Source organism: Anabrus simplex, chromosome 2 (assembly GCF_040414725.1).
Source record: "Anabrus simplex isolate iqAnaSimp1 chromosome 2, ASM4041472v1, whole genome shotgun sequence".
In the NCBI taxonomy this organism is placed as follows: Eukaryota; Metazoa; Arthropoda; class Insecta; order Orthoptera; family Tettigoniidae; genus Anabrus; species Anabrus simplex.
The window spans coordinates 609,117,992-609,145,556 of NC_090266.1; the positions used below are offsets into that span (position 1 = coordinate 609,117,992).

General features: G+C 40.4%; 1 protein-coding gene across 1 annotated transcript in view; it reads left to right on the forward strand.

Annotated features, from left to right (window-relative positions):
• The first annotated feature begins 248 nt into the window (after positions 1-248).
• The window catches only part of LOC136864253 (probable maleylacetoacetate isomerase 2), a 71,565-nt gene continuing 44,248 nt past the window's right edge, over positions 249-27,565 (forward strand). The window contains exons 1-3 of the mRNA XM_067140997.2: positions 249-650; positions 1,173-1,224; positions 19,980-20,128. Coding sequence (XP_066997098.1) covers positions 633-650; positions 1,173-1,224; positions 19,980-20,128 — 219 coding nt within the window. The 5' untranslated portion in view covers positions 249-632. The remainder of the gene's footprint in view (positions 651-1,172; positions 1,225-19,979; positions 20,129-27,565) is intronic.

Below are 27,565 nucleotides of genomic sequence, written 5' to 3' on the forward strand. Positions count from 1 at the left end.
AAATAACGGTACCCTAGAGGCGCATAGATTAATCACAGACATATACAATAAATATATCCGAAACAATTTAAGCAAATATTCTGCTATCATGCAGTTACAATATTATTAATATGTTGAGCAGGAACAAAGTATGGATATGAGTGTAACTTAGGTAAAATTATCACAAGGATTTCTGCTATAATGTTGCACCCCTGCATGGTACGGATCTGACAATCTTCTTCCATGTGTACCAATTCCCTCAACACTTGATAAAAGCATACTCATTCGCTTTGAAAGCATATAGTACGGTTGTCATGTCATTCGACATTTGAATGTTTTGTAAAATAGAGGGTTTTACAGATAATGTGCTTATGGGCCTTTCGAAACAAGGCGTGTGTCGCTATAATGAGCAGCTGTTATGATGCCCCGCCTCCCTGAAGCTCCTAGCTTATCCAGTCCCACAAAACCTTGTTTCCAGCTGGAGGCAAACAGCTTCGACATTATGCCATTTTAGCGCCTTTGTCAACAAATTGCGTATGCCTCACTCTGCTTCGTAGCGTCTGGTTTGTGAATGAAAGTTGCTTTCAGGAACTGCGAAAAGAAAAGTTAAGGTGTTCGTTTTCTGTAGAACTTCCAGTTTTGTCGAATTAGTCATGTCGGTTATTGGCAAGGTAAAGTAAAGTCTGTGAAAGGTTGGACTGTCAGATGTGTTCCATGTGATGTCATTTCAACATTGTTTTCATTCTATTCTGTGTTACGTACTGTGCATATTAAAACAAATGTTTTGGCTCAGGTTAATATATGTTTGGACATAGGGTATTCGATTGTGTTTAAAGGATTATTGCGGCTATCATTTTATAATATAGTGTCATTTTACAGTATAGTGTCAAACGAGTTGCCGGGAATGTTGTTTACTTTTGGAAAACAATCTGAATAATTTGTATGGTTATGATTCTGATTTTGCTACAGATGTTTAAACAGTTCCATTAATAACTTTAGATGGTATTTGAAATAGAGAAAGGTTTCTCAGAAAGTTGCTTTGTAATAGTGTATACTCTCCTGAATATATCTGATTAAATGTGTCTAATTAATTCATTAATTAATAAATTTAATTACACGTTGTACCTTACCTGATAGGCCTATGCATATTTTTGACTTAAAATGATTGATCTATTGTTTTTCTTCTTTTCCAGCCAGTATTATATTCTTACTGGAGAAGTTCTTGTTCATGGAGAGTACGAATAGGTAAGTTAAGTGAACAAATGCAGGATCTAATCCCATCATGATCTTTGCAGAAATCCTCAATTAGCCAAATACTCCTCATCCTTCATCAGTCGATAACATATACTAAGTCTGCTTACGGTATTGCTAGAAAACCTTGATTCCTCTGTGAGAGGTGTTTATAGGAGTGAACATGGTGTAGATTGATAGGTTCCTTTTTCCCCTATTGTGTATTTTGACAGTTATATTTATGAGCTTGATGTGACCTACAATCCTTACGATAATCTTAAATATTTGATACAGAAGGCAAATGAATCTTGGTCTTCGTGATCAGCAGACAGTGATTCCATTCACTACACAATTGTGATTTCTGAAAGTTAGTCAGTACTGGTAATAGTGCATTACATTATTCTGAGTTTACCAATCAGTGTTTTGGAAACTTACAGGAGTTTTCAATAGCATTCAGGTAAAAAGTAAAGTGCTACTCTTGTGTAGCCTATACTCAGTTTAGATATAATTATATACAAGTGCAAGATACCCATAAAGTATGTTTATCTGTTCATAACGAGCGAGCTGGCCGTGCAGTTAGGGTCTCGTAGCTGTGAGCTTGCATTCAGGAGATGGTGGGTTTGAACCCCACTGTTACCAGCCCTGGAATTAGCTTTCCGTAGTTTCCTATTTTCACACCAGGTCACTACCCGATCTTAGCTCTTTCCTATCCTGTCGCCGAAAACCTTTGATGTGTTAATGTGACATTAATCCATTAATAAGGAGAAACACTTTTTTTGTCAACTTTTTTATTTCCATCATTTCAGTTGTATAATGGACCTAATAAGAAGTAAGAATTGAAGTATCAAAAAAGTATATTCACCTTTTTACAAACATAATCTACATATTCCAAATTTGTGGAAATTTTATTGCCAGTTCACTGCTTGTGGAATGCCTTGAAAAATCCATTCGGATGCAGAAGTGAATCGGATTTTTTTTACACAGATATGTTGTGGGATTTCTGCATACTTTGCAATACCTGTACTTGGACGCCCCCTTCTCAATAATGTGATCAGTTTGGTCTCTCCTCTCATCATCCAATGCTGGTAAGAGCTCAAATGTTGGTTGGATGCCTGAATATCACTGTGGCATCTCAAAAGACATTAGAAAGCAGACGGCACATTGACAACGGAAGTCCAGCAATGCCACATCATACCCAAATCTGCATGACAGAAGTCATGCTTGCATACAGGAAACATCAACGGTCAAACCAAAGAATAGCCACCCCCATTTGTTTGTCCTAATACTGCAGTGGTATGTAGCTAAGAACTGGTCATTGACGTCTACGCCACTCATATATTTATTATACTGGGTGATGAGACGTGGAAAATTCACCAATATTATTCTCTTCTCTGATCGTGAATATCTGTAGAACTTTACCTTTGTTTCAATGCTGTCATGGTTAGTTACTAGTTAAAACATTCTTGTCTTTCCTCCTTGCCACCGAAAGTCCTTTGTAGACTACACAGACATTGCAAATCAGGGCTCTTTTCTTTTTTTTTTTTTTTTTTTTTTTTATCGGTTCTTTTGTTTGGCAAGTGCATGCTTGGAAGGCACCTGTTTTCTCGGAGAGTCCCAGTGCCTCCTAATCTCCTGCAGGAGAGGAATAGAGGTGAAAAAAATTAATGATTAAAGTACACTGTAGTACCGGGCACAGGATGTACATAATTGAACAAAACTAGAACTCTGGCCTAAGTTCGTTGCTGGAAGCTGAGTAGACATACAACAGTAAGGTTCCACATGCATATAACGAGAAGGATTGACAGTCGCCAAGTTTTTTAACCCGAATATTATTGGCTTGCAGCGAATGGTATGATACTTTCATACTGCTGGGGCATACATTCTTGAGAGAATTATTGAAGAAATTGAAAATTGGGCAAGGTTTGTACATGCAGTATTTTCTATGTAACGGTCTCTCGTCGTATGTCCTCGGAAGTAGATTTATAGACTGGACCGGGTCCTGCAGTGCTAAAGGAATTGTGTGTAGTGAAATTTCCATGACTGAGATTATTGCCGGACTTGTTTACGTTTACGAGGAATGCTGACGCCAGCTGATGATGTGCTTAATTGTGGCTCCTCCTCCTGTGAATAAGATTTACCATTGTCTTTGTTGTAAGTTAGCAACACTTCAGATTATAAAAAATGAGCTGAAAGGAAATCAAAATCTCCTGTCACCTCTGCATCTGACATATTGGAATCCACGTCTGTAAGCTGCTGGCTTTTCTATGGGTGGGCATATGCACACATACCCACACACTCATAAGAATTACAGTACTGAAATGCTACTCAGTTTTGATAGGCTTTGTTGTATATTAATTATGTACTCTTCACATGTGATATTCCAAATTGCCATCAATATAAAACTGCTTCTATACATCAAGATACTCTATGTAAGTGCTTGATTATAAATTATTTCACTTGTGTAAACTTTCCTCTAAGCTGGTTTGAATGTTGAATTTAGGGAAATTATCAGGTGTGGGAAAATAACTTACATGTTTGAGGTTCTGTAACAACTACCTTATTTCAGCTGTGTAATGTAGTTGAATAACTGTTCATTCAGGACAGAGTATGCATGTGACAGGTTTGAACTATGATATCCAGGCCTTAAATCTGTTTTAAAATCCATTTCGTTGATATGAAAAGCATAAAGTTCTCTCTGGAGTAAGTATTTTCTTTCTAGAACAGTTTATATTGTGTTAAATTTTTGCCATGATTCTTCATAATGGAGATGATGGTGGAAAAACTTGTGATAAGAAGTACAGAAAGAACTTGGACTATTTTGGAAAACCATTGTGGCTTTTTCTTGATTCATGGATTCAAATTATTTGCTAAATTTGAAGCGTATCGAGAAGAGGTTGTCTGTTATGGGTGAATTTTCTTCGCAGATGGTGAACGGTGTATGTTTATTCGTATTTAGTTACCAAAAAAAAGAGAAATTTTTGTATAATCTTTATACCTCTGATATTTTTTAACATTTTCACTGCTAATATTGTGAGCGACTATCAGAACTCTCCATGCTGAATAACTTTAAAAAAATGTCTAAAAATGAATGAAATATATGAAAACTGTCCAAAAATGACAAATTTCATCCGAACTGGCAAAAGAACTCCCAGAATAGCTTTCAGGTTTTTTTTGGTTGATAAAATTAAAAGCAGAGAAAATCAGGGTTGTCCATTGGAGCCAAAAATACTTTTATCAAAAAAAAAAGTTTGAAATTTCTCTTTCAGAAGTGCTAAATTCTGAACAAATGCACAACGCTCTTTCGAAAATCAGACATTTTAGCTGTCTTACAAGTCAGGGTTGTCCATAATAGCCAAAGTACTTGCTGGTCATCGCCTTGAACAGATCGGGTATGACTAATTATTTCCTAATAGAAAGCAATCAAAGAACATTTCATTATTTAACACATTGGCTACCGGAGCAGTACATTGTACCGCTGAGTGAGTTTCTCATGAGGCCACGGTGGTACAAAGTACCGCTGACAGGTGTTGCCAAATGACTTTTCCTGCCGGGCCAGCGGACCGCTGAGCTGTTGAATTCGCTATGCTAGCATACCGCTATGGCCTCTTAGCAAATCGTGGCGTGCTTGGTTTCCAAAATATAGTCTTCATTTCTTATTAATCCAACCTCCTTTTATTGGCAATATGTGAGTATTTGTCCAACCAGTTAAGCCCTGCACTTAGGTGTGCCAGGTTAGCTAACTCGCAAGCTCAAGATTTTGGAGATTGTGGGTTTGAATCCTACTGTCGGGAAACCTGGTTATGGTTTTCTGTGATTTCCCATTTTCACCCCAAGCTTATGCTTACCTAATCAATAGGCCACACTGATTCCTTCCAAATTGTTGCTCCCTCATTCCACTGACAATTCATTTATATTAAGGCCTGTGAAACATCTAGGTCTAGTGACTGTCCTATCGATAATGTTTTGTCGTTTGCATCTGTCATACTGGAGCATACTGCTCAAATATGCCAGCCTTGTGTCTGTAGATTTACCGGCATGTAAAAGAATTCTTGTGGGACAGAATCTGGCACCATGGTGTGAAAACCTTAAAAGTAGTTAGTGGAACATAAAAACCAATATTATTATTAATTTTCTCTCTGGAATAAAAATTCTGAGTGAATGATCAGGATACTGTTGTTGAAGATTGTGATGGAACATTGAATTTGAGTTTGGCAAACTCGTTACGGGGCAAGTATGTGTATGCTGAACCTGAGCCAGTTTTGAACGTTAACTTCGATGTTGACTTGAATATGAAAACGTTAGAGATTTACTTCTGGGGGTTGATTGTGGAAAATGTTGATGACCTGAGAAATGTAGAATTCCTGGATGGCTACTTCGTCAAAAACAGAATTGATGGAATTTTGTTTCAATTTTGATATTTAAGTAACGATCGAATACATATTTTGATATGACCATTTTTTCCGGCATCTCCAGGCCTTAAATCTGTTTTAAAATCCATTTCGTTGATATGAAAAGCATAAAGTTCTCTCTGGAGTGAAGTATTTTCTTTCTAGAACAGTTTATATTGTGTTAAATTTTTGCCATGATTCTTCATAATGGAGATGATGGTGGAAAAACTTGTGATAAGAAGTACAGAAAGAACTTGGACTATTTTGGAAAACCATTGTGGCTTTTTCTTGATTCATGGATTCAAATTATTTGCTAAATTTGAATCGAGAAGAGGTTGTCTGTTATGGGTGAATTTCCCATTTTCACCCCAAGCTTATGCTTACCTAATCAATAGGCCACAATAGGCAACCCTTTGTTGGGTGGCTATTTCTACCATGTCTTGAGCATAGACAATTGATGCCCAGTTCTCTGAAATAGATTTTCAATATTAGTTTTCTTGATCAAGGTGGTTTTAGAGTAGAGAGTGTCTGCGTTGTGACCAATCGTGGTTCCTTCTTTGTTAATGGTTCTCCTTCAGGCTATCGTGTTCCTTGTTAATATCTGGAAACAGTGTTTGTATCATTGTTTTCAGGACCAGTTCCTTTGAGCGGGTTTTTTGAAGTTTTTAGGTCTGTGGCCTTGAATATAGTTTCATTGAAACCGAACTCGATAGCTGCAGTCGCTTAAGTGCGGCCAGTATCCAGTAATCGGGAGATAGTGGGTTTGAGCCCCACTGTCAGCAGCCCTGAAGATGGTTTTCCGTGGTTTCCCATTTTCACACCAGGCAAATGCCGGGGCTGTACCTTAATTAAGGCCACGGTCGCTTCCTTCCACTTCCTAGGCCTCTCCTATCCCATCCTCGCCATAACACCTATCTGTGTCGGTGCGACGTAAGGCAAAAAAAAAAAAAAAAAAAGTTTCATTGAAGTCTCCTGATTCATATTGTAATAAATGTTCTCTGCTTGTGTTATCCTGAATACCATGAATGAATAGTGCTCGGAGGAAAATTTCTGCAATTGATGTTTTGCACCGACAGTCTGAAATGAAGTTGCAGTCACCAATATCTGGTCTTACTGTGGCAACAGAATCGGCAGTTGATTGTTGCTCGGTGGGGTATTTAGACAAAATTTATGTTGAACTACAAGCATGTTCTTTCCTGGTGCAAAATGTTTTCCTAAAAGAGTGATAAGCTCATGTTCTATGAGTGGTTTTGGAGTTGGAAGAGCTGCCAACATTTTGAAATACTTAGTGCCAGTTGAATTTAGAAGTAATGTCACAGTATTCTAAATTATTATGCATGCCTTTCATTTCATGGTAATTTTCAAAATGAGATTTATAATTATTAAATGATTCTGTAGATGGATCAACATTTTCAAAAGTTAAAAGTGCCATAAATATTTACTCCTGGTGATGTTCCAGATGTTTGCTTAGGAATACTTTTTGATTGCTGATCTACTACGTTTTCAAGCATTGCTTGTTGAAATTGCATGAATTTTTCAAATTCTTTGGCATCCATAGAAACTATTATGCATGTTAGTTGTTGAACGGGGCCGATGACCTTCGATGTTAGGCCCCTTAAAATAACAAGCAACAAGTTGTTGAACGATGGGTTGAAATTTAATAAGCTATTAGGGGTTATGCCATAATTGAAACATATTGTGACTGCTTTCTTGATGATCTGCATTTGATTTTGTAATTTACAGTTGATGTTGTAATCGGCATACTATATTTGAAGATAGTTCACTCACCTCGTATTTTTTCAGTCTTTTCTCCCTCTCCTTTTACACATGGAGAATGCTTTTCCCATTCATGCTGGACCACATACTGCTTTTTATCCTTATCGCCAATTTGTTATATTGTGATGAAAATTACCTATTTCATAAATGATTGTTTAAAGCCCCATTTGCTGTACAGTAGAACATCATATTTACTCAAACTAACATAGATAAAAACAAGTAGTTAATTCATACATTCACACCAACACAAAGAGAAGAAAGTAATAGTTTTGTTGAAAGATGGTGTTACTGGTTGCATGTTTTCTACAGCTGACAAATGAGGCAAATGATGGTAGATTATGTTTTTGGTTTGTTACGGTTGCAGGTATTAGATAAGGCTGTAATTTTTTACCCCCATTGTTCATAGTTTATATGGATCATTTATATAAATTTAAAGAATGGTAATGAGGGATTCATTTCAGTGGAAATGTGGTGAACAGTTTGGCATATGCAGACGAATTGGTCTTAGTGACAGACTGTGCTAAAAACTTGCATTTCAATATCTTGTAGGGATTGTGATTTAAAAATTAGCATTTCTGAAATTAAAGTGCTGTCAGGAAGAAACCTAAGAGGATTTAATGTATGGTGAGGAATATAAAACTGGAGCAGGCAGAATATTTCAAGTTCTTTGGATGTGTATTCTCTCAGGATGGTCGCTAATAAGTGAAATCAAATCAAGGAATAGCAGTGCTAACACAGTGAACTTGCTATTGCATTCTGTGGTATTCCTTAAGAGAGAAATGAGCTCTCAGAAAAAAGAAAAAAATCTTTGCTCTCTTTTCATACCACTATTACAGTTTGGGATTGAAAGATGGATGGATGGATTTACTATATATAATTCCAGAAGGAACAATCATAAAATTTACAAGAATGATTACTGGTAATTTTAGGTGGGAGCAATGGTAAGAGGGCAGTTAAAATGGGGAAATAAAGGCTAAGTGTGAAGTTGTGTGTGTGAATCAATTCATGTGGTAGGGTAATGTGAAGTGAATGAAGGAGGAGAGGTTTCGTAGGATAATTTTGGACTTGGCTATGGAATGTAAGAGAAGCAGAGGGAAACCAAAGTAGTTATGATAAACAGTATGGAATAAAATAAGATCTCAAAGCTATTTGCAAAGAGTTGATTGTGGAGTTGCTTAGTTCATTTACACAGGTTTGCAGACTCAATCCTGAAAGACATACCAGCCTATAGGAATATGTGTGTACTTTTGAATCTATTCCTTTTGTGTAGTTAGTAGAGTTCTCTTTTCTCGTTTTGAGGGTCACCAAGTGGAATCCAGAATTGTTTTTGTAGGCATTTGAGAGTATCTAAATGTGTGTGATACAGCACCATGTGAGTTGGCTATGCGGTTTGAAGTGTGTAGCTTGCATTCAAGACACATGATAGCCCTGAAGATGGTTTTTCTGTGGCCTTCCTTTTTTACACCTGGTAAATGCTGGGGCTGTACCTTAATTAATTACACGTCTGCTGTCTTCCCACCCATATTTCACCGAAAACCTTGGATATGTTTGTGTAACTTTAAACCAATAGCAACCGGGCGAGTTGGCCGTGCGCGTAGAGGCGCGCGGCTGTGAGCTTGCATCCGGGAGATAGTAGGTTCGAATCCCACTATCGGCAGCCCTGAAAATGGTTTTCCGTGGTTTCCCATTTTCACACCAGGCAAATCCTGGGGCTGTACCTTAATTAAGGCCATGGCCGCTTCGTTCCCACTCCTAGCTATTTCCTGTCCCATCGTCGCCATAAGACCTATCTGTGTCGGTGCGACGTAAAGCCCCTAGCAAAAAAAAAAAAAAAAAAACCACTAGCACCGGACAAGTTGGCTGTGCGGTTAGGGGCGCACAGCTGTGAGCTTGCATCCGGGAGATAGTGAGTTCGAACCCCACTGTCGGCAGCCCTGAAGATGGTTTTCCGTCGTTTCCCATTTTCACACCCAGCAAATGCTGGGCTGTATCTTAATTAAAGCCACAGCCACTTCCTTCCAATTCCTAGGACTTTCCTGTCCCATCGTCACCATAAGGTACTTATCTGTGTTGGTGCGACGTTAAATCCAATCAAGCTGAACTTAAGATTGAGCTTACATCCAATCAGAACAAACTCAAAAATGAACTTAAGTGGAAACAAAAATAGGAACTAAGTATACTCAAAGGTGGACAGTTAAAGTTAGAACAGAAAGTGCATACGCTCAAAACAAAATTGAAGTGACATCATGGAGGATATTAATGAACTACTGTAATTGAGAAACAGTTTAAGGAAATACCACAGGTTGTGTGATCCAAAATTCAAGAGCTGAGGGAAGAAATTAGTGCCGTGCGTGGAAGAGCGATGGCCGCAGAGACCCATACTAAGACCAGCAGCAGCAACAGCAACTCCATTGTCATGAAGATGAGACCCATACGTTACGATGGGACCTCTTCCTGGAGAACGTTCTGGGCCCACTTTGAGACATTTGGGAGTACAACAGATGGACATCAGAAGAGAGGGCTGTACATCTGATTGGCTGCATTGATGAGCAGCGGAGATATTATACAGATTCTAGTGGGTGCCCCCTAGGAAAAGATCATGGAGGAGCTCGAAGGGCACTACGGTGTTCCCCAATCCGGCAATCGCCCCACTGGATACACCTTGCAAGAAAGGCAGAAATTGACTGGATACTGGACGATATGAAGCGGTTGAGAGTCATCGAGGAGTTTAACAGCCAGTGGTGGTCCTGGTGAAGAAGAATGTTGAGCTCAGCTTCTGAGACTACTACTGCAGATTTAATGAATTCACCAAGGAGGATTGCTTCTAGTTATCCTGGATAGACAACACCCAGGATGCAGTATCTGGAACCAAGTGGTTTCTACCTTGGACCTCAAGTCTGGGTACTGGCAAGTGGCATTCCATCTGGAAGACTAGAAAACGATGGCATTCTTTACTGGCCAAGGTCTGTTCCAGTTTACCATGATGCCCTTTGGCCTCTGTAGGGTGCCGGCGACTTTCAGGCGGTGGTTGGATTCTGTTCTGAGAGGGCTAACAAACAACACCTGCCTCGTGTATGTGGACGTCATCGTAGTGAGGTGTATGCTCAGGGAACACGGACAAAACACGCACGGAGTACATGCTGGAAGATAGTAGGGAGAGTGGCAGCGATAATTTCATCTGGCCGTTGGCAAAGCAAAGTCAGCTGGCAGTAATACTGTACTTGCTGCAGAGTGCAAAAGCAAAGCCGGCAAGAGGAAGTGAGCGTTTTTTGACAGATAAAGTTGGAGGTGAGTAGAGTCAGTTTCATCATCCACCAGCTGCCCAAAAAAATCCATTTCTGATGGTCCCAAGACAATGAAGGGCAGATCCAAGGAAGCAACAGGCAGTCCTGGTATCGGCTACGAAGGGCCCTCTCAAGGAGATGACCGAGACAGTCCATGCTCGATGGTGAAAACAATATGTGAAGCCGAATATAGGAAATGCAAACATGCAACTCAGAAAAAGGTTTACCAAATATATATAATTAGATATACAAGGAGGTGGTGGTGGTGGGTGAGGGAAATCGGGTCGAGTACTCAAATGTGGAAGGGAGGTAGAAATAATCAAATTTAAAAAATCATATGGTTGGGAAGAGACAAAAAGTGAAAAAATAAAGTAAACTCCCATTACATTTTGCTGAGTAGGCTTGGGAGGGAAGACATGTATGACCTGCTTGAGAGAAAGGAGGAGGGGAGGAGGAGCATATGAGGCAGAACAACACCAAAAGGGAAAATAATGTCATTAAGTACAGTAGAATTAAGATCATGTAGAAATATTATCTTTTTAGCTGGGAAATGTGTGCTTTTATTAATGTCTTAAGTGATTAGTCAATTCCTTATAGAAGCACATTGGCCGGAGATGAAAAAATAATTATATGGTCTTATCCCTGGAGGACACAGCTTTGCCGAGATATTTAACTAAGCATAGCTCTGGTGGTGATTTCTGAGTTACACTAAATCAGAAAGTTTAAACCTACTTTGTTTATATTTCTTATTGTAGCAGGGTAGATGCATGCGTTGAGCCAGATATAATTGTTGCAAGGCAGATTTCCAATGTGCGGTGTCGTTGTCTGGAGGGTTTGCGAGAACTGGTACATTCCACTTGAGGGCTAAGGAAAATTTGTCAGAAGGCAGATTGACATTTATGGAAAGGGGCTCAACATGGAAACAAACAATGATATTGAAATAGGTTAGAAGATAGAGTAGCAAATTAATTTCAAAGTAGAAATGAACATTGTTAGTCAACATTTGGGTCGAAGTTCTCAAGTATGCATGCTTGACACCAAACTTGTCACTAAATCCTATATACTACACAAAATATCATCAGTATTGTCACTCAATATGCTCAATACCCACATCATTATTATCACTTAATCTAACTCTATATTTAAAAAGATATTATTGTTAAATCTTCGAGTCAAGTTGGCTAACTTTGGAATACTAAAAAAAGTAGAAGTAGAAAATGGAAATTTGAGAAGACTTGATGAGTCTTAATCGATAATAGAAAAATGTGCTACAATATCAACATTGAGGGATGTCATATAGAAGATTGAATGTCCAGTCAGATAGGATATTACATGAGAAATCTGCTATAGTGTAGCATTTGGTAATGGTAAGAGGACATGAAGAAACTTGCTACCATTTGAAACGTTGGGTTGTGCCGTTTGGGGTTTGTTCAGCTACCATTTGTCATGGTAGTAGTAACAAAAAACAAGCATCGTAAGTGGAAGTCAACTTCCATTATGTCATACTGATACCAAGTCTTCCATAGCTATCATGAAACTCCTTACCATACTCATGAAATAAAAATGTTATCACAATACACAGTAATGGAAACAAAGTGAGAATGAATGAGATTTGATTTTGGGAGTATAACCTCGAATCGTCCAGGTAAAAACCAAAGCTGGTCAAAGCAGGAAGGCAGTGGAAGCTTGAGCAGGGACTGCTGGTCTAGTAGAGGCCAAAGTGGATGGTACAACAGGGAAGGGGGGTTTACATGCACACAGTATCAGGAAGAATAGTCCAGATCCTACCTATATCAAGTTTGTTTTCCTGATAATGAAATAAAATGGGAGGGGGCAAAATACCTATTCAACAGGGGTCTAGACAAGGGTGGATAAACCAGGAAATAGCACCAGAAATTTAACAATAACTCCAGTACAAATATATTTTGTTTTGATAAGAACATTAACATGCTTTGACCGATAAAAGGCTTAACCTTCTTCAAACTCTTCGTACCAACAAAGCTACTGGTCCCGACACTATAGGTCCTCTTTTCCTAAAGAAATACTGCCAGCACCCTTTGCGTCCCTCTCTCTAAATTATTTAACAGATGTTATGCTGCGGGCTATTTTCCTATTACCTGGAAACAGGCAAATATTGTTCCACTTCTCAAATCAGGTAACAAACTTAATGTCTCATCTTATTGACCAATTTCTATTCTCCCCACACCATCCTTTATCTTTGAAAAAATTATACACCAGCGTCTCCTCGCATTCACCTTGCCCTATATCTCAACCAAGCAGCATGGTTTTCTGCCAGGTGGCTCTTGTCTAACAAACCTGGCCACTCTGCATAACTATTCCTCACATGCCATTGCAGCTAAATCACAGCTGGATATCTGCTACGTAGACATTTCGAAAGCTTTCAATTCTGTTGACCATACTCTGTTGCTCCATAAACTCTCTGAACGATTTAATATACATGGCAGTCTTCTGACCCTTCTTGCTGGCTTCCTACATAACCGTTGGCAGAGAGTGGTAATGTTTGGCACTTCATCCTCATGGTTACCAGTCACCTCCAGTGTCCCACAAGGCAGTACTCTTGAACCCTTGCTGTTTTCCTTGTTTATGGATGATCTGCCGTCCGAACTCAACGAAACAGCAAATACCCTACTTTTTGCTGATGACTCTAAGATATTTAGGGAGATCAGGAATCTAGCAGATGCAGCTCTCCTACAGTCCTCACTTAATGCCCTCTCGAACTGGTCCATACTTGGAAACTTATCCCCAATCCACAAAAATGCGGTCACATGACCGGTAACACTACGTAAATCTCCTCTGCAGACATCATATTACCTACTCAACCAGTCCATCACTGTAGTAATGCAACAGCGTGACCTGGGTGTAATATTCGGTACAAAATTACAATTTAAGACTCGCTTAGAAACATATATAAGTAAGGCTATGAAATTACTAGGCATTCTCTACCGCTTCATAGAAATTTCTGACCCCACTGCTCTTCGTCACTTCTTCCTCACAATCTTCAACCTCTCTTCAACTACTGCTCTCCGATTTGGACAACAGCCTCCCCCTCCAATATTAACCAGTTCGACAGAGCAGTGTCCTTTGCTACAATTGTAAGGAACAGAAACCCCAAGCTTAGAAATCTGTCTACGCAGCAGATATTAAGGGCAATAAATGTGTCACTGTTGCACATCAGGCGAGAGGTAGCTGACCTGAGTTTCCTCCACGGGGTCTTAAATGGGCATTACTGCTCGGAACATCTTGTCTCACTCTTCTCTCTGTGTTCCTTACCGCTGCAATAGAACCAAAGACCTTCTCCACTTTCCCCACACTCAGCACTCAATACTTCAACAATCTATCCTAATCCGCCTCCCAACACTCTCTAACAATATTAATAGGAGACAAGAGCGTGATATAGCATCAAATAAAAGCATATTCGAGAGGGCATTAAATAGTCTCTTAAAGATAAGTTGATGTGAAGGGATTATACCGTCATCTTGACCCACGACAATTTGGCTATGAACATGGACATTCTCGTGGTTTTCGATTTGGACAGTTATTAGTAGGCTGTGTACCTGATCTTGTTATATTTTGTTATGTTTGTTATATTTTATTATGAAAGTTTACATTAGTTAATTAGTTTGTCGACAGTGCAAGTGAAATTTGCTCAGTGTAGCTGTATCTTGTGCTTCGTGAATAAATATAAGTGCAGTGATATTTAACAAGTAATTTCAATATCAAAGATGCAGAAATAGTTCCAGAGTAAATAAGAATAAGAGACTATCAACATCCTTTTCGAAAAACAATACGATCCTTTCCCAAAATATCATCAAAGAAGATTTCCCAACCATTTACAAGCTTCTTTACAATATCTTGAAAAGGGAAAATCGATACATATAGAGAGTTTTCAGATAACTGACGTCGATACCAAATAGAGGTTAAGGTTAATAGGAAACACTCAAACAGAAAATAGACAACAAAAAAATATGGATAAAAATAGACAAAATGTCCTGAAACAAGAGGTAACTGCGTTGTACCATCTGATCTGCGATACTCAGTATAAGGGGCACCAGGTGCACTTCACGAGGTCAGCACTGAAGTTGATACTTCAAAGTGTATGGCAAGGGTGTCCAGAATAACTTGTTAAGTATTTCAGCTAATTTCTACGAGGAATTGAAAGTAATTACCACTCGCTTCCAGGATGAGCAAAAGCATGATCCCAGTACAGATTAGTTGTAAATTGTGAAAGAAGTGTTCATACCTCATGGCTTTACCCATCGAACAATAGTCCTGGGCACACAATATATATTTCAGTGGAGACATGCACCACGAAACCCGCACTCTCTCTCCAACAGGTCGAAGAACGTCTCACAGATTGACGGCACAAGGCCATTATATACGAGTTGGAGAGAGGGTAGGTTATGTCGCCACACATGTACACACACACGGAGAATATGCTGGAAGATCGTAGAAGTAGGAGTGGCAGTGATGACGTCATCTGGCTATTGGTGAAGCAAAATCAGCTGGCAGTAATACTGCACTCGCCGTGGAGTGCCGAAGCAAAGTCGGCAAAAGGAAGTGAGCAGTTTTTTGACGGATAAAGGCGGAGGTGAGTAGAGTCCGTTTCGCTGGCTATGCTAACATCTGGAAACCAATTGTATGGCTCACCAAGGAGAGAAGGGCGTTCCAATGGTCATCGGAGGCAGAGGCTACCTTTCGTACGCCGCAGGATTGTCTGTCCAGAGCACCGGTCCTGGGATATCCCAAGCCTATGTAGAAGTTTGGTGTGGACACTGACATCAGCGTCGTGGGGATTGGTGGGGTGCTGTTGCAGGTCCAGGCTGGCCAGGAGAAGGTGATCGCATATTATAGTAAAACGTTGTATAAAGCCGAGTGGAACTACTGTGTGGCACATCAGGAATTACTGGCCATCATGAAGAATTTGGAGCACTTCCACAAATACCTGTATGGGCAGCCATTCTATCTGCACACTGAGTGGGATGTCTTGACATGGCTTCTGAGTTTCCTCAACCTTGAGGGACAAATGGCCTGTTGGATGCAGTGCCTCCAAGAATATGAATTCGCTGCCAAACACCATCAAGGAAGGAGACAGTGTAATGCCACTGCTCTGTTCAGAATACCATGTCCTGAGAACTGTGCACACTGCCAGAAGGTGGAGAGGTGAGCAGGCACTGTGGAGGTGAAGGCTGGGATAGAGCCGTTCTGTGGAGGGAGCAGCTGAAGGACAATGGCATTGGGTGGGTTATGTGGGACGTCGAGTTGGGACAGCAACCGGAGTGGAAGGACATTGTTGAATGCAGCCCAACTTACAAGGCATACGGAGCCCAGTCAGTATCTCTTAAATCAGGCATGGGTTGCTAACTCACGTGCGGGATTCGATCGACTGCTAGAAATGGATTCTCCAACTGATAATCCTCAGGAACTTGAGGAAAGAAGTTATGACCGAGTTGCACCACTGTTGGCCATGTGGAAGTCAACAAGACTTTGGACTGCATCCGGCAGCACTACTACTGGGTGCTCCTAAGGAATGACATAGGACGTGCCACATGTAATGCAAGCCAAGGCACATGTACCATAAACAGGAGCCAGGTGGTGCAGTACGTCGGAGCACCTTTCAAGGGGATCACCATTGACATTGTTGGGCCTATTCCCAAATCTGACTTCAGAAATCACTATCTACTCCTGGCTATGGACTATTTCACAAAGTGGACAGAGGTCTATGCCATCCATAACCAGGAGGCATTGACAGTGGCAGACATCATAGTGGAGAACTACTTCTGCCGTTTTGATGTACCGAGGGAACTGCACAGTGGCCAGGACAAGAACTTCGAGTCAAAGGTTCTACAATGACAAAGATGTTTGAAGACCCGTACAATGCCTCTCCACCCTGTTGGACAGCATGGTATGTCAGAGGGTCTGGGGTGAGTATATCCAATTCTTCCTGATGGCCTGTCAAGTGCCCCCACCCACAAGACTACGGGCATGATACCTGCCAACTTAGTCTTTGGGAGGGGGAGCTACGCCTACCACGCGACCTGATGTTCGGACCGGCATCAGGTCAGGAAGTACCAGCGACGGACTGTGCGTGGGAGTTGGTGGACCGGATAAAGGACATCCACAACTATGCCCAATAATAGCTCAGGGTAGGCGGCAACAGGATGAAAGCCTGCTATGACATAATAGTGAAATCTGGATTTTCAGAAAGGGTAACGAGTTTGGGTGTACCGACCTATGTGAACCGAAGATAAATTTCCAAATCTTCAGTAACCATGGGAGGTCCCATACACTCATCGCCAGGATCAACGATTTCGTCTATAGGCCTACCAGAGGGAAGATGACGGTTGTCCATCTGGATCGTTTAGCTCTGTACTGTGGAGCAGCTGGGCGTGAGAAGTCATAAGGAGTGGGGGGGGGACTAGCCATACCTACCGTGCAACCTGATGTTTAGATCTGCACCAGATCAGGAACAGCCAGCAATGGACTATTTGTGAGAGTTGGTGGACTGGCTAAATGACATCCACGACTATGCCCGATAACATCTCAGGGTAGGCAGCAACAGGATGGAAGCCCGCTACGACATAATAGTGAAATCTTGGTTTTCAGAAAGGTGAACGAATTTGGCTGTGCCAGCCTGTGCGAACGAAAGAGAAGTTACCAAAGCTTCAGTAACTATGGGCGATCCAATACACTGTCACCACCAGGATCAATGACGTCTAGTCTACAGGGTCTGGCAGCCTCCCAGAGGGAAGATGATAATTGTCTATCTGGACCATCTGGCCTTAACCATGGAGCAGCATTTTGTGTAAGAACTAGAGGAGGAGTAAAATGGGTCAGCCCCACCTGGGGGACATCAATGTCACTACTTAAGAGTTGACTCCTGTGTGGCCAACCAATCGAAAACAATTCGGGAGCGCAAGGCCAGCCCCTCTCTGACATCATTCTGTCATCTCCGGCTTTCGGTAGTCCTGGAAAGACCTGAAAGATCCCAGATCATTCCGAATCGAGGAAGCTCAAGAGACTTCTTCTTTTGGGAAATATCGTGAGGAGGCAGCCTCCCTTTATATGGCAGACTGGATGGGCTCAGGCAACAGTTGAGTGCCATACATAGTTGAGTTGGTAGACTGAGTTCTGTTCTGATGTGGAGTTGAGTCTGTCTTAAATGAAGACAGGATTGCCTTGTGCCATTTCATTGTGTCAGTGTGAAGTCTACGAAGACTGTCGGAGTTTTGGACCAGTGTGCCAGTAACGTGTTGTGCAGCAGACTGTGCACAACATGCAGTATTGGAAACTGTGATATATGCCAGTTTGTAAGTGACAAGGGTGCACAAAATGTAAAACCGGTGTGACTGAGTTAGTGTTAATTTAGAGTGTGTAACGCCTGGCTGAGTGGTTCAGTCTATTAAGGCACTGTCTTTCTGATCCCAAGTTGCAGATTTGATCCTGACTCAGTCCGATAGTATTTGAAGCCGCTCAAATATAAGCAACAATTTTCATTTTCTTATTTCTGTTAATAAGGTGCTCAAATATGTCAGCCCAGTGTCAGCAGACTTACTGGCACATAAAAGAACTCCTGCAGGACAACATTCGGGCACCTTGGAGTTTCCAAAAACTGTAAAAGTAATTAGTGGAACGTAATAACCAAATAACATTATTATTAAGAGAGTGTAAACTGTGAATTAGTGTGTCTGTGTAATAAAGAAGAATTAGCAGTTAATAAATATTATTCTTAGAGTTAAAACTCAACCAGTCTTGTGTTTATTTCTTACTCTGTCAGCCTGTCACTGTACAATACCATTAATACACTGAAGAAAATGGAAATTGCAACATCCAGAAGGAGTGGTGCTACATTGCTGCAACTGAACATGCAGGATGAGTGTTCGATTGTGATTCGATGATTACACTTTCAGGTCCCTCTGACCGCAAGTTTGGACAACAATCAATACAGGATGTGCCCACCACGAGCTGCAATACATTGATGAATTCGTCGAGGCATGGAGTCGACAAGGCCCTGGATCGCTTCCTGAGGAATTGTGGCCCATGCTTGCTGCACTGCACGGGTCAGTTTTACCAGAGTTGTGGGTGGCTGAGGACGGTTGGCCAGTTGTCGACCCATCATGTCCCACACATGCTCAATAGGACTGAGGTCCGGGGATCTGGCAGGCCATTCTAAGGTTGTGATGTCGTGGAGAGCTTCTCTGGAGATGCGTTGCATTGTGAACCCGGGCATTGTCCTGCTGAAACATCCCATTAGCAATGTTCGCCATCATAGGGACAACCACTGGATTGAGTACCCTATCAATGTACTGTCGAGCAGTCATAGTGCCCTCAACAAGCACTAATTGTGATTTCACATTAAAGCCAATAGCTCCCCAGACCATAATGCTTGGTGTTGGCCGTGTGTGCCTCTCAACAATAAGATCTGGGCGGCCCCTCTCCCCGGTATATCGGCGCACACGATTCCGGCGATCACTGCAGGCAAGACAGAAGCGCGATTCATCACTAAAGACGATCCTATGCCATTCGTCGACCCACGTCGATCTTTCTTGACACCAGGCCAGCCTTACACGTCGCTGTTGTGGGGTCAATGGAACACCTTCTGCAGGGACACGGGCTCGTAAGCCAGCTGCATGCAGGCGATTACCAACTGTTTGTTGTGTAACGTGGGGTGCTACAGCTGCTCGAATTTGCGCTGCTGTAGCATGGGGTTCCATCCGGGCCATCCGAATGATGCGGCGATCCTCTCTCACAGTTGTCTGTCGCGCTGGACCTGTGCCAGGTCTGCGAGTGTGGGTACCTTCATTTGACCACTGCTGCCATACACGTACCGTAGATGCCTGTCGGCCAACACGTGCAGCGACAGTCCTTAGCGATAATCCAGCCTCACACAACCCAATTATCTGAGCCCTCTCAAACGGCGACAGTTGTTGATAGCGTGCTCTTCTCTGTCGTCGAGGCATGTTTGACGGGGAATACTTTACTGCACAGACTGCAAGTCAACTATGCTACACCAGAGTCCGTATACTGGAGTTGATTCCTCCGTGACCAATCACGTGGGGAGACCTGTAGCAACAATCCAATGGGTCTGAAACTTTGATCGTATACATACCTACGTGGCATCGTTCCATATCTTGAAAATCAACATAAACGACCAATGCTTTCATGGTGTTGCAATTTCCATTTTCTTAAGTGTATTGCTTACAGTGCAGAAATGTTTTTCCTTCTGCTGATAAATTTACTTTAAATAGCAGTCACTTTGGTAATCTGAAAAGATGTTTATTTACTTTTCTATTTTCATTTTCAGCGCTTAATTTAAAGGAGATCCCTTACGATATCAAGCCTGTAAGTTTGATCAAGGCTGGAGGTGAGCAGCACTGCAATGAATTTCGAGAAATAAATCCTATGGAGCAAGTACCATCTCTTCATATTGATGGGCACACACTCATAGAATCTGTAAGTATAGATAGAATACTCTTTTTCTTCCAGTCACAGATGTCCACCATCTGGAGAGAGAGTATTCATTTATTGTAATCATAATTGGTGCATACAGCATTTTTTGCAATAAAAATACCATTATTTTCTCACGTAATTAACACCCCTGCACAATTTACACACCCCATGTTTTTTTGGTTGAAAGTGGGAAAAAGGAGATGTTTGTATTCTTGATTTATCACACTGTTCTGGATGTGTTTTGAAATAAATATCAAGTAGCAGCCTTCCTATTGCAGATGTGGCAACTCTCCCTATTTTCGAACACCGTTCATAACACTAATTCATACATGTGATGATGAAACGGAATATCTTCATCTCTCTTCTTTGTAACTGTTCCAGCTAAGTAGCAGCTCCACTCAAACAACCTGTGTTGGATGCAATGGTATCGCAACAAAGAAATTGCTCGTCCAGTCCCCAAATTTTTATGGCATTGCAAATTGCCCGTGATTGTTCATTCTCGCTAGAATTCAGTAATTCAGGCACACCAATTAATTGTCTCTGATCTTCATAAGTTATGATGGTGTTGGTTGATAGTTTTTCAGATCTTGAATTCCTGATATTTACCGAGCTCGATAGCTGCAGTCGCTTAAGTGCGGCCAGTATCCAGTATTCGGGAGATAGTAGGTTCGAACCCCACTGTCGGCAGCCCTGAAAATGGTTTTCCGTGGTTTCCCATTTTCACACCAGGCAAATGCTCGGGCTGTACCTTAATTAAGGTCACGGCCGCTTCCTTCCCACTCCTAGCCCTTACCTGTCCCATCGTCGCCATAAGACTTATCTGTGTCGGTGCGATGTAAAGCAACTAGCAAAAAAAAAAAAAAAATTTCTGATATTTAATGCTGGTATCAACTTACTGACCCAGTGAACAGTCACAGAAGTTAGGTTCTTCTCTTTAAACTAATGTTTAATACCTTCTGCCCGTTTCTTTCTGAATTGTTTGTGGTATGATTGAATTGTACTATGATTAAGTGCTATTTTATCAACGTTATATTTCAAGGCTTCGACTATACCTTCAAGGTCGAACACAGCATCTCTCTGACGTAATTGGCACCTGTCTAAATCCTGAATTTGCCTTCTTTCCATCTACAGTTGCATCACAGCCAGAAACTGAAGCTGAACTCTTGGAGGGTTCTGTAAAAATGGGAGTAACGTCAGAGTCGCTCACTTCAGTTGATTCGTCAGACAAATCAGTCACTACTGATCTGCATTTAGGGCAGTCGCCCATGTGGCAGACTTCCTATCTGTTGCTTTCCTAGCCTTTTCTTAAATGATTGGAAAGAAATTGGAAATTTATTGAACATCTCCCTTGGTAAGTTATTCCAATCCCTAATTCTCCTTCCTATAAACAAATATTTGCCCCAATTTGTCCTCTTGAATTCCAACTTTATCTTCATATTGTGATCTTTCCTACTTTTAAAGATACCATCCAAACTTATACATCTACTGATATCCTCCCACGCCACCTCTCCACTGACAGCTCGGAACATACCACTTAGATGGAAATTCTAAGTTCCCATGGAGGGAATTGGTTCTTTTCCACCAATAGAGCATATCAAAAATCAGATCAAAAATTAGATGGATGGCTTTTCCGGCGTTTGCTCTATTAACCAGCGTTTCGTCTTAGGTCTGACACTCCACTTAGTCGAGCAGCTCGTCTTCTTTCTCCCAAGTCTTCCCAGCCGAAATTTTGCAACATTTTTTTTAACGCTACTCTTTTGTCAGAAATCGCCCAGAACAAATCGAGCTGCTTTTCTTTGGATTTTTTCCAGTTCCTGAATCAAGTAATCCTGGTAAGGGTCCCATACACTGGAACCATACTCTAGTTGGGGTCTCACCAGAGACAAATATGCTCTCTCCTTTACATCCTTACTACAACCCCTAAATACTCTCATAACCATGTGCAGAGATCTGTACCCTTTATTTACAATTCCGTTTATGTGATTACCCCAATGAAGATTTTTCCTTATATTAATACCTAAGTATTTACAATGATCCCCAAAGGGAACTTTCACCCCATCAACGCAGTAATTAAAACTGAGAGGACTTTTCGTATTTGTGAAACTCACAACCTGACTCTTATCCCTGTTTATCATCATACCATTGCCTACTGTCCATCTCGCAACATTATCAAGGTCATTTTGCCGTTGCTCACAATCTTGTAACTTATTTATTACTCTGTACAGAATAACATCATCTGCAAAAAGCCTTATCGCTGATTCAACTTCTTTACACATATCATTGATATATATTGTACCAGGAAAAGTTGACTGTTAATGGCATGAGGTCTTTCTAAGGGGTACTGAGTCCTTAGGAGATGGTACAGAGAGAGGATGGCAAGGCGAAATAAGAGATATTACGTCTTTCATTCCTTTATTTCATTCTTTGGAATGCCCTCCTATTGTGTTGCCAAATAATGAATATTTAATTGAAAATAAATCCTCATTCTCCTTTTTTTTTTTTTTTAACAACAGATCATTGAAATTAATTCAAATTAAATTTAACTGAATAATATTTCCCAATTTGATATGTCCATCATATTCTTCATGTCATAAATCAAGAATGTTGTAAATAAATGAGAAGTCCTAAAGTCTCTCTCTCTAGGGGTATTTGCGATTTCATATTTACACTTCCTACATAAATTGAGTAAAGCAAATTTCTTCTCGAGAACACGTTAAACTTGAAATCAAATCTAATCTTTTAAAGTTCTGAGCACACGTTATGAAAAATATGGCAAATTTGGAGTTTGTTATACTTTCACCACGAATAGTGCACTTAATTGATACCTCAAAGTTCTAATAAATGGGAGTATACGGGAGCACTTTGTTGTTGAAAGTCTTTCTTGACTTGGAAAATGTTAATACTGTTCAAGTAGAATATTAATTAAGTAAACTCTTTAAAGTTCTTTGTCCGTAATGACTTAGTTCATAAAGGTCCTGCTTAAAGTCAGAATTTAATGGAAAAGCACTGACATCACCTGATATACGCCTTCTCGAACAGTGGAAAACCACTCTGTGAACAGCAATCTGGGATTCGGCTGTCAGCAGGCCCCAAGCTGCTCCATGGTACCACGCCCCTGGAACCATTCCCGCGTAGTACCAAATCTCCGTCAATCTCTGCCGTTCTACGTCGATCTCCGTCGTTCTACGTCGAAAACGTGCACTATTTGATTTTGCACAGTTATCACTGGTGACTGTTTCACAATTTATCACCATTCACTTTGATGAGAAATACGTCGGAGCGAGTCTTTTATCGTCTATCACAATCGTGAGAAATATCGTTCACGGCACAGTTCATCTAACCACTTACTGCTCACTGTTCGTAGGGTTAAATTAACTTACATTTGGAACACAGTTTGTAATTGCTCAACTTGACAGCAAAATAAATAAGCGACTCTCTCTTGTAATACCTCAATTATTCAAGTATAAGTCCTATACTTCACGTTAACACTGGGTACACAGTTAGTCCACGTGCATTAATTTTAAATAGCACAGCCTGTTATGTTGACGCGCGAACAGTTCTTCTACACTAATGACAGTGTTCTAGGCTCCCAAGACAATCAGTGTTATAACCTACACTCATGAAATTCAAAGTTCAAATAGTCCAAGATCATTACCATGCAAAGTATTTATGTTAACCCCAAGTTGGTTACGGTTATTCACACGTCAACTAAGATATTTACTAAGTGTCAAGTACCACTGTTGCTGAATACCATAAATCTTTAAGACTTTGAAATTACACACGTTCATTTTCTAAGTCTGAATATCAGACGAATTACAAGTCCCACAATGTACAGGTTACTCACTGGTATCGCAAAGACTAAGTATCAACTAGCCATCGAAACTTTCTAAGTAGTGCGAGGTCCGGTGGCAGGAATACTTGGTTCGATGTGCGCAGCGTGATATACTAGCCAGCTGTGAAAGAATGTAGACTTGACGCGAACTCGATGTGCAATTGGTGCGAACTTGGTGCGAACTCGATGTGAACTGAATTGCTGTGGCCTGGCTCTCTGTTTATATTCAGTACGGCTCAAGGCTGCTTGCTACGTCACAGAGATGAAATTGGCTTATATCTTTAGAATGCCTTGACGGAATTTACTGAAATTAATATATGTTTGCATTTGGAACATGAGCTACATGATGATACATGTCTCATGTCCGAAACTTAAGCAGCTGGAAAGTTAGGCCTTTTCTTTCTAGTACCTTCGATGGAGAGGCATGTAACATGTGATATTGACGTCACCTGCAGACTCGTTGCTCGTGACATGTCCAGCTCGCTACAAGGAGCTTCGCCTTGCGCTAGCGCAAGATGTCAGACGCACGAACAGATATTATTGCCGTCCCTTTTTCATATGTTTCGGCAACAATAAAACAATGTACAGGGCTGGAACAGTTCCCGGTACAATATATAAGAAAACATGAAGGTCCAATAATACTGCCTTGAGGAATTCCCCTCTTAATTATTACAGGGACAGATAAAGCTTCACCTACTCAATTCTGAGTTCTATATTCTAGAAACAGACCAACCCATTCAGTCACTCTTTTGTCAAGTCCAGTTGCACTCATTTTTACTAGTAGTCTCCCATGATCTACCCTATCAAATGCCTTAGACAGGTCAATCGCGATACAGTCCAATTGACCTCCTGAATCCAGGATATCTGCTATATCTTGCTGGAATCCTACAAGTTGGGCTTCAGTGGAATAACCTTTCCTAAACCCAAAGTGCCTTCTATCAAACTGGTTGTTGCAAACATGTCTTAATATAATCAGGAAGAATGCTTTCCCAAAGCTTACATACAATGCATGTCAAACTGACTGGCCTGTAATTTTCAGCTTTATGTTTATCACCTTTTCCTTTATATACAGGGGCTACTATAGCAACTCTCCATTCATTTGGTAAAGTTCCTTTATGCAAACAATAATCAAATAAGTACTTCTGATATGGTACTATATCCCAACCCATTGCCTTTAGTATATCCCCTGAAACCTTATCAATTCCAGCTGTTTTTCTAGTTTTCAACTTTTGTATCTTACTGTAAATGTCATTGTTATCATATGTAAATTTTAATACTTCTTTAGTATTAGTCACCTCCTCTATCTGCACATTATCCTTGTAATCAACAATCTTTACATACTGCTGGCTGAATACTTCTGCCTTTTGAAGATCCTCACATACACACTCCCCTTGTTCATTAATGATTCCTGGAATGTCCTTCATGGAACCTGTTTCTGCCTTAAAGTACCTACCTATACATACTCTTCCGTTTTTTCACTAAAATTAGTATGGCCACCAATTATGCTTGCCATCATGTTATCCTTAGCTGACTTCTTTGCTAGATTCAATTTCGTAGTAAGTTCCTTCAATTTCTCCTTTCTTCCAAGGCCATTTCTAACTATTTCTTTCCAACCTGCACCTCCTTCTTAGTCTCTTTACTTCCCTGTTATAATATAGTGAATCTTTACCATTCCTTACCACCTTTAAAGGTACAAATCTATTTTCACATTCCTCAGCAATTGCTTTAAACCCATCCCAGAGTCTGTTTACATTTTTATTTACCATTTTCCACCGATCATAGTTACTTATTAAAAACTTCCTCATGCCTGTTTTATCAGCCATATGGTACTGCCTAACCATCCTAATTTTAATCTCTTCCTTTCTTTCACATTTATTTTTAATTACCACAAAAACAGCTTCGTGATCATCACTAATGCCATCTATTACTTCGGTTTCTCTATAGAGTTCATCTATCGGTAGTAATCTCCAGAAACTGTGAACTATTATCACTCTTCATCTTTTTTTACCTCCTCTTTCATAACTCGGATCCTTGCCCTTTCCTCTTTCGCTGCCAACTTTGTCATCCTCTCCAAGATTGATGTCCTCAGCCTGAAGGCTGGTTGGATCCTCAACAAATCCACCATCAACTGTCATAGGTACCTTAGTAACCACTGGAGAGGCATATTAGGGAAATGAGGACTGATGTAATTTCCTCCTTTTTTTTCTCATTGAGTCAGAATGTGCTGTTACATATTCTGCCAATCCTACTGAAATGCATACATTGACTGACTCAATGAGCTACATTTTCATACCTTTCATCATAGGGACTGGCTGCATAAGAAATAGTGCTACTAGCAGTGCTCATACCTCAGTTACCTTTATGTTGTCAAACCAAGGATGAGAGTTGAGACAGAAAAATAAAAGTAACATACTTGCTCGAGCCCCAGTGAGGAGAGACAGTTCACTGTCTCTCGCCCGAGTTGGATCTGGGCAGAAAGAATTCATAACAGACTATAAATAATATTTTCATATTTAGATAATAGAAAAGGACCGGGCAAGTTGGTCGTCCAGGTTGGGTCACATATCTGTGAGCTTGCATTCGGGAGATGATGGTTTTGAGCCCCACTGTTGGCAGCCCTGAGGATGTTTTTCCGTGGTTTCCCATTTTCGCACTAGGTAAATGTTGGGGTTGTACTTTTAGGCCATGGTCACTCCCTTCTGAATTCTAGCCCTTTCCTATCCCATTGTTGCCATTAGACCTGTCTGTGTTGGTGTGATGTAAAACAGCAAAAAAATAGGTAGGTATAAATGTAGTAACCCCTAGTTGGTATTGCTAGGGTTAATCAGTAACTGGAGTTCCAACAATACTTGCATAAAAAAAATTTCTGGTGCATCTGTGTCATATTTTCTGGGCATATATTTTCTTTGTCTTTATATTCTGCAGAATACATTGGCCAAGTGTGTGCACTGAAGCCCCTTTTACTCTGTGTGTCTGTTAAAGGTCATTATTTTTATAGCAGATGATGTTTAAGTTAGATATACTTTATCACCAGCAGAGGTAATGTTATTCCATCAACAAACAATATAATAATGACTAAGGAAGGAATTTACAATATGTGTACAACCCCTGAAGGCTGGCATGAAAATGTGTAAGGTGAGGACTAGTGCTGGGCCTTTTGTACCCATGTTTTAATTTTGTTTTTCCTTAAATTCTGAACACTTCAATTTGAAAAACCAAGGTTTCACTTTATTCAGTAATCTATCTACAGTCAGAATATCTTGCTTTTGATGATTTATTAACTCTTTAATACACTAAAAAATCAAACTATTCTGGGTACAAGAAATGAACCTACAAGTATGGTTTTGTCCAAAGGGTTCACTGTTACTTATTTCCAATAGCACATTGTTTACAGATCATAGTACCAATATTTCATGGAAACATTACTAAAAGTATAAGAACAAAGAAACACTTGCATAATTTAAAACTCACAGTACTGATCCAGGAACCAGGTATGGTTGTCAAAAGGGTTCACTGTGTCACTTATTTCCAATAGCGCATTGTTTATAGATCATAGTTTTACATATGTAACTCTTTGTTTTTGTTTTCCTGCTTGCACTAAGTTAGAT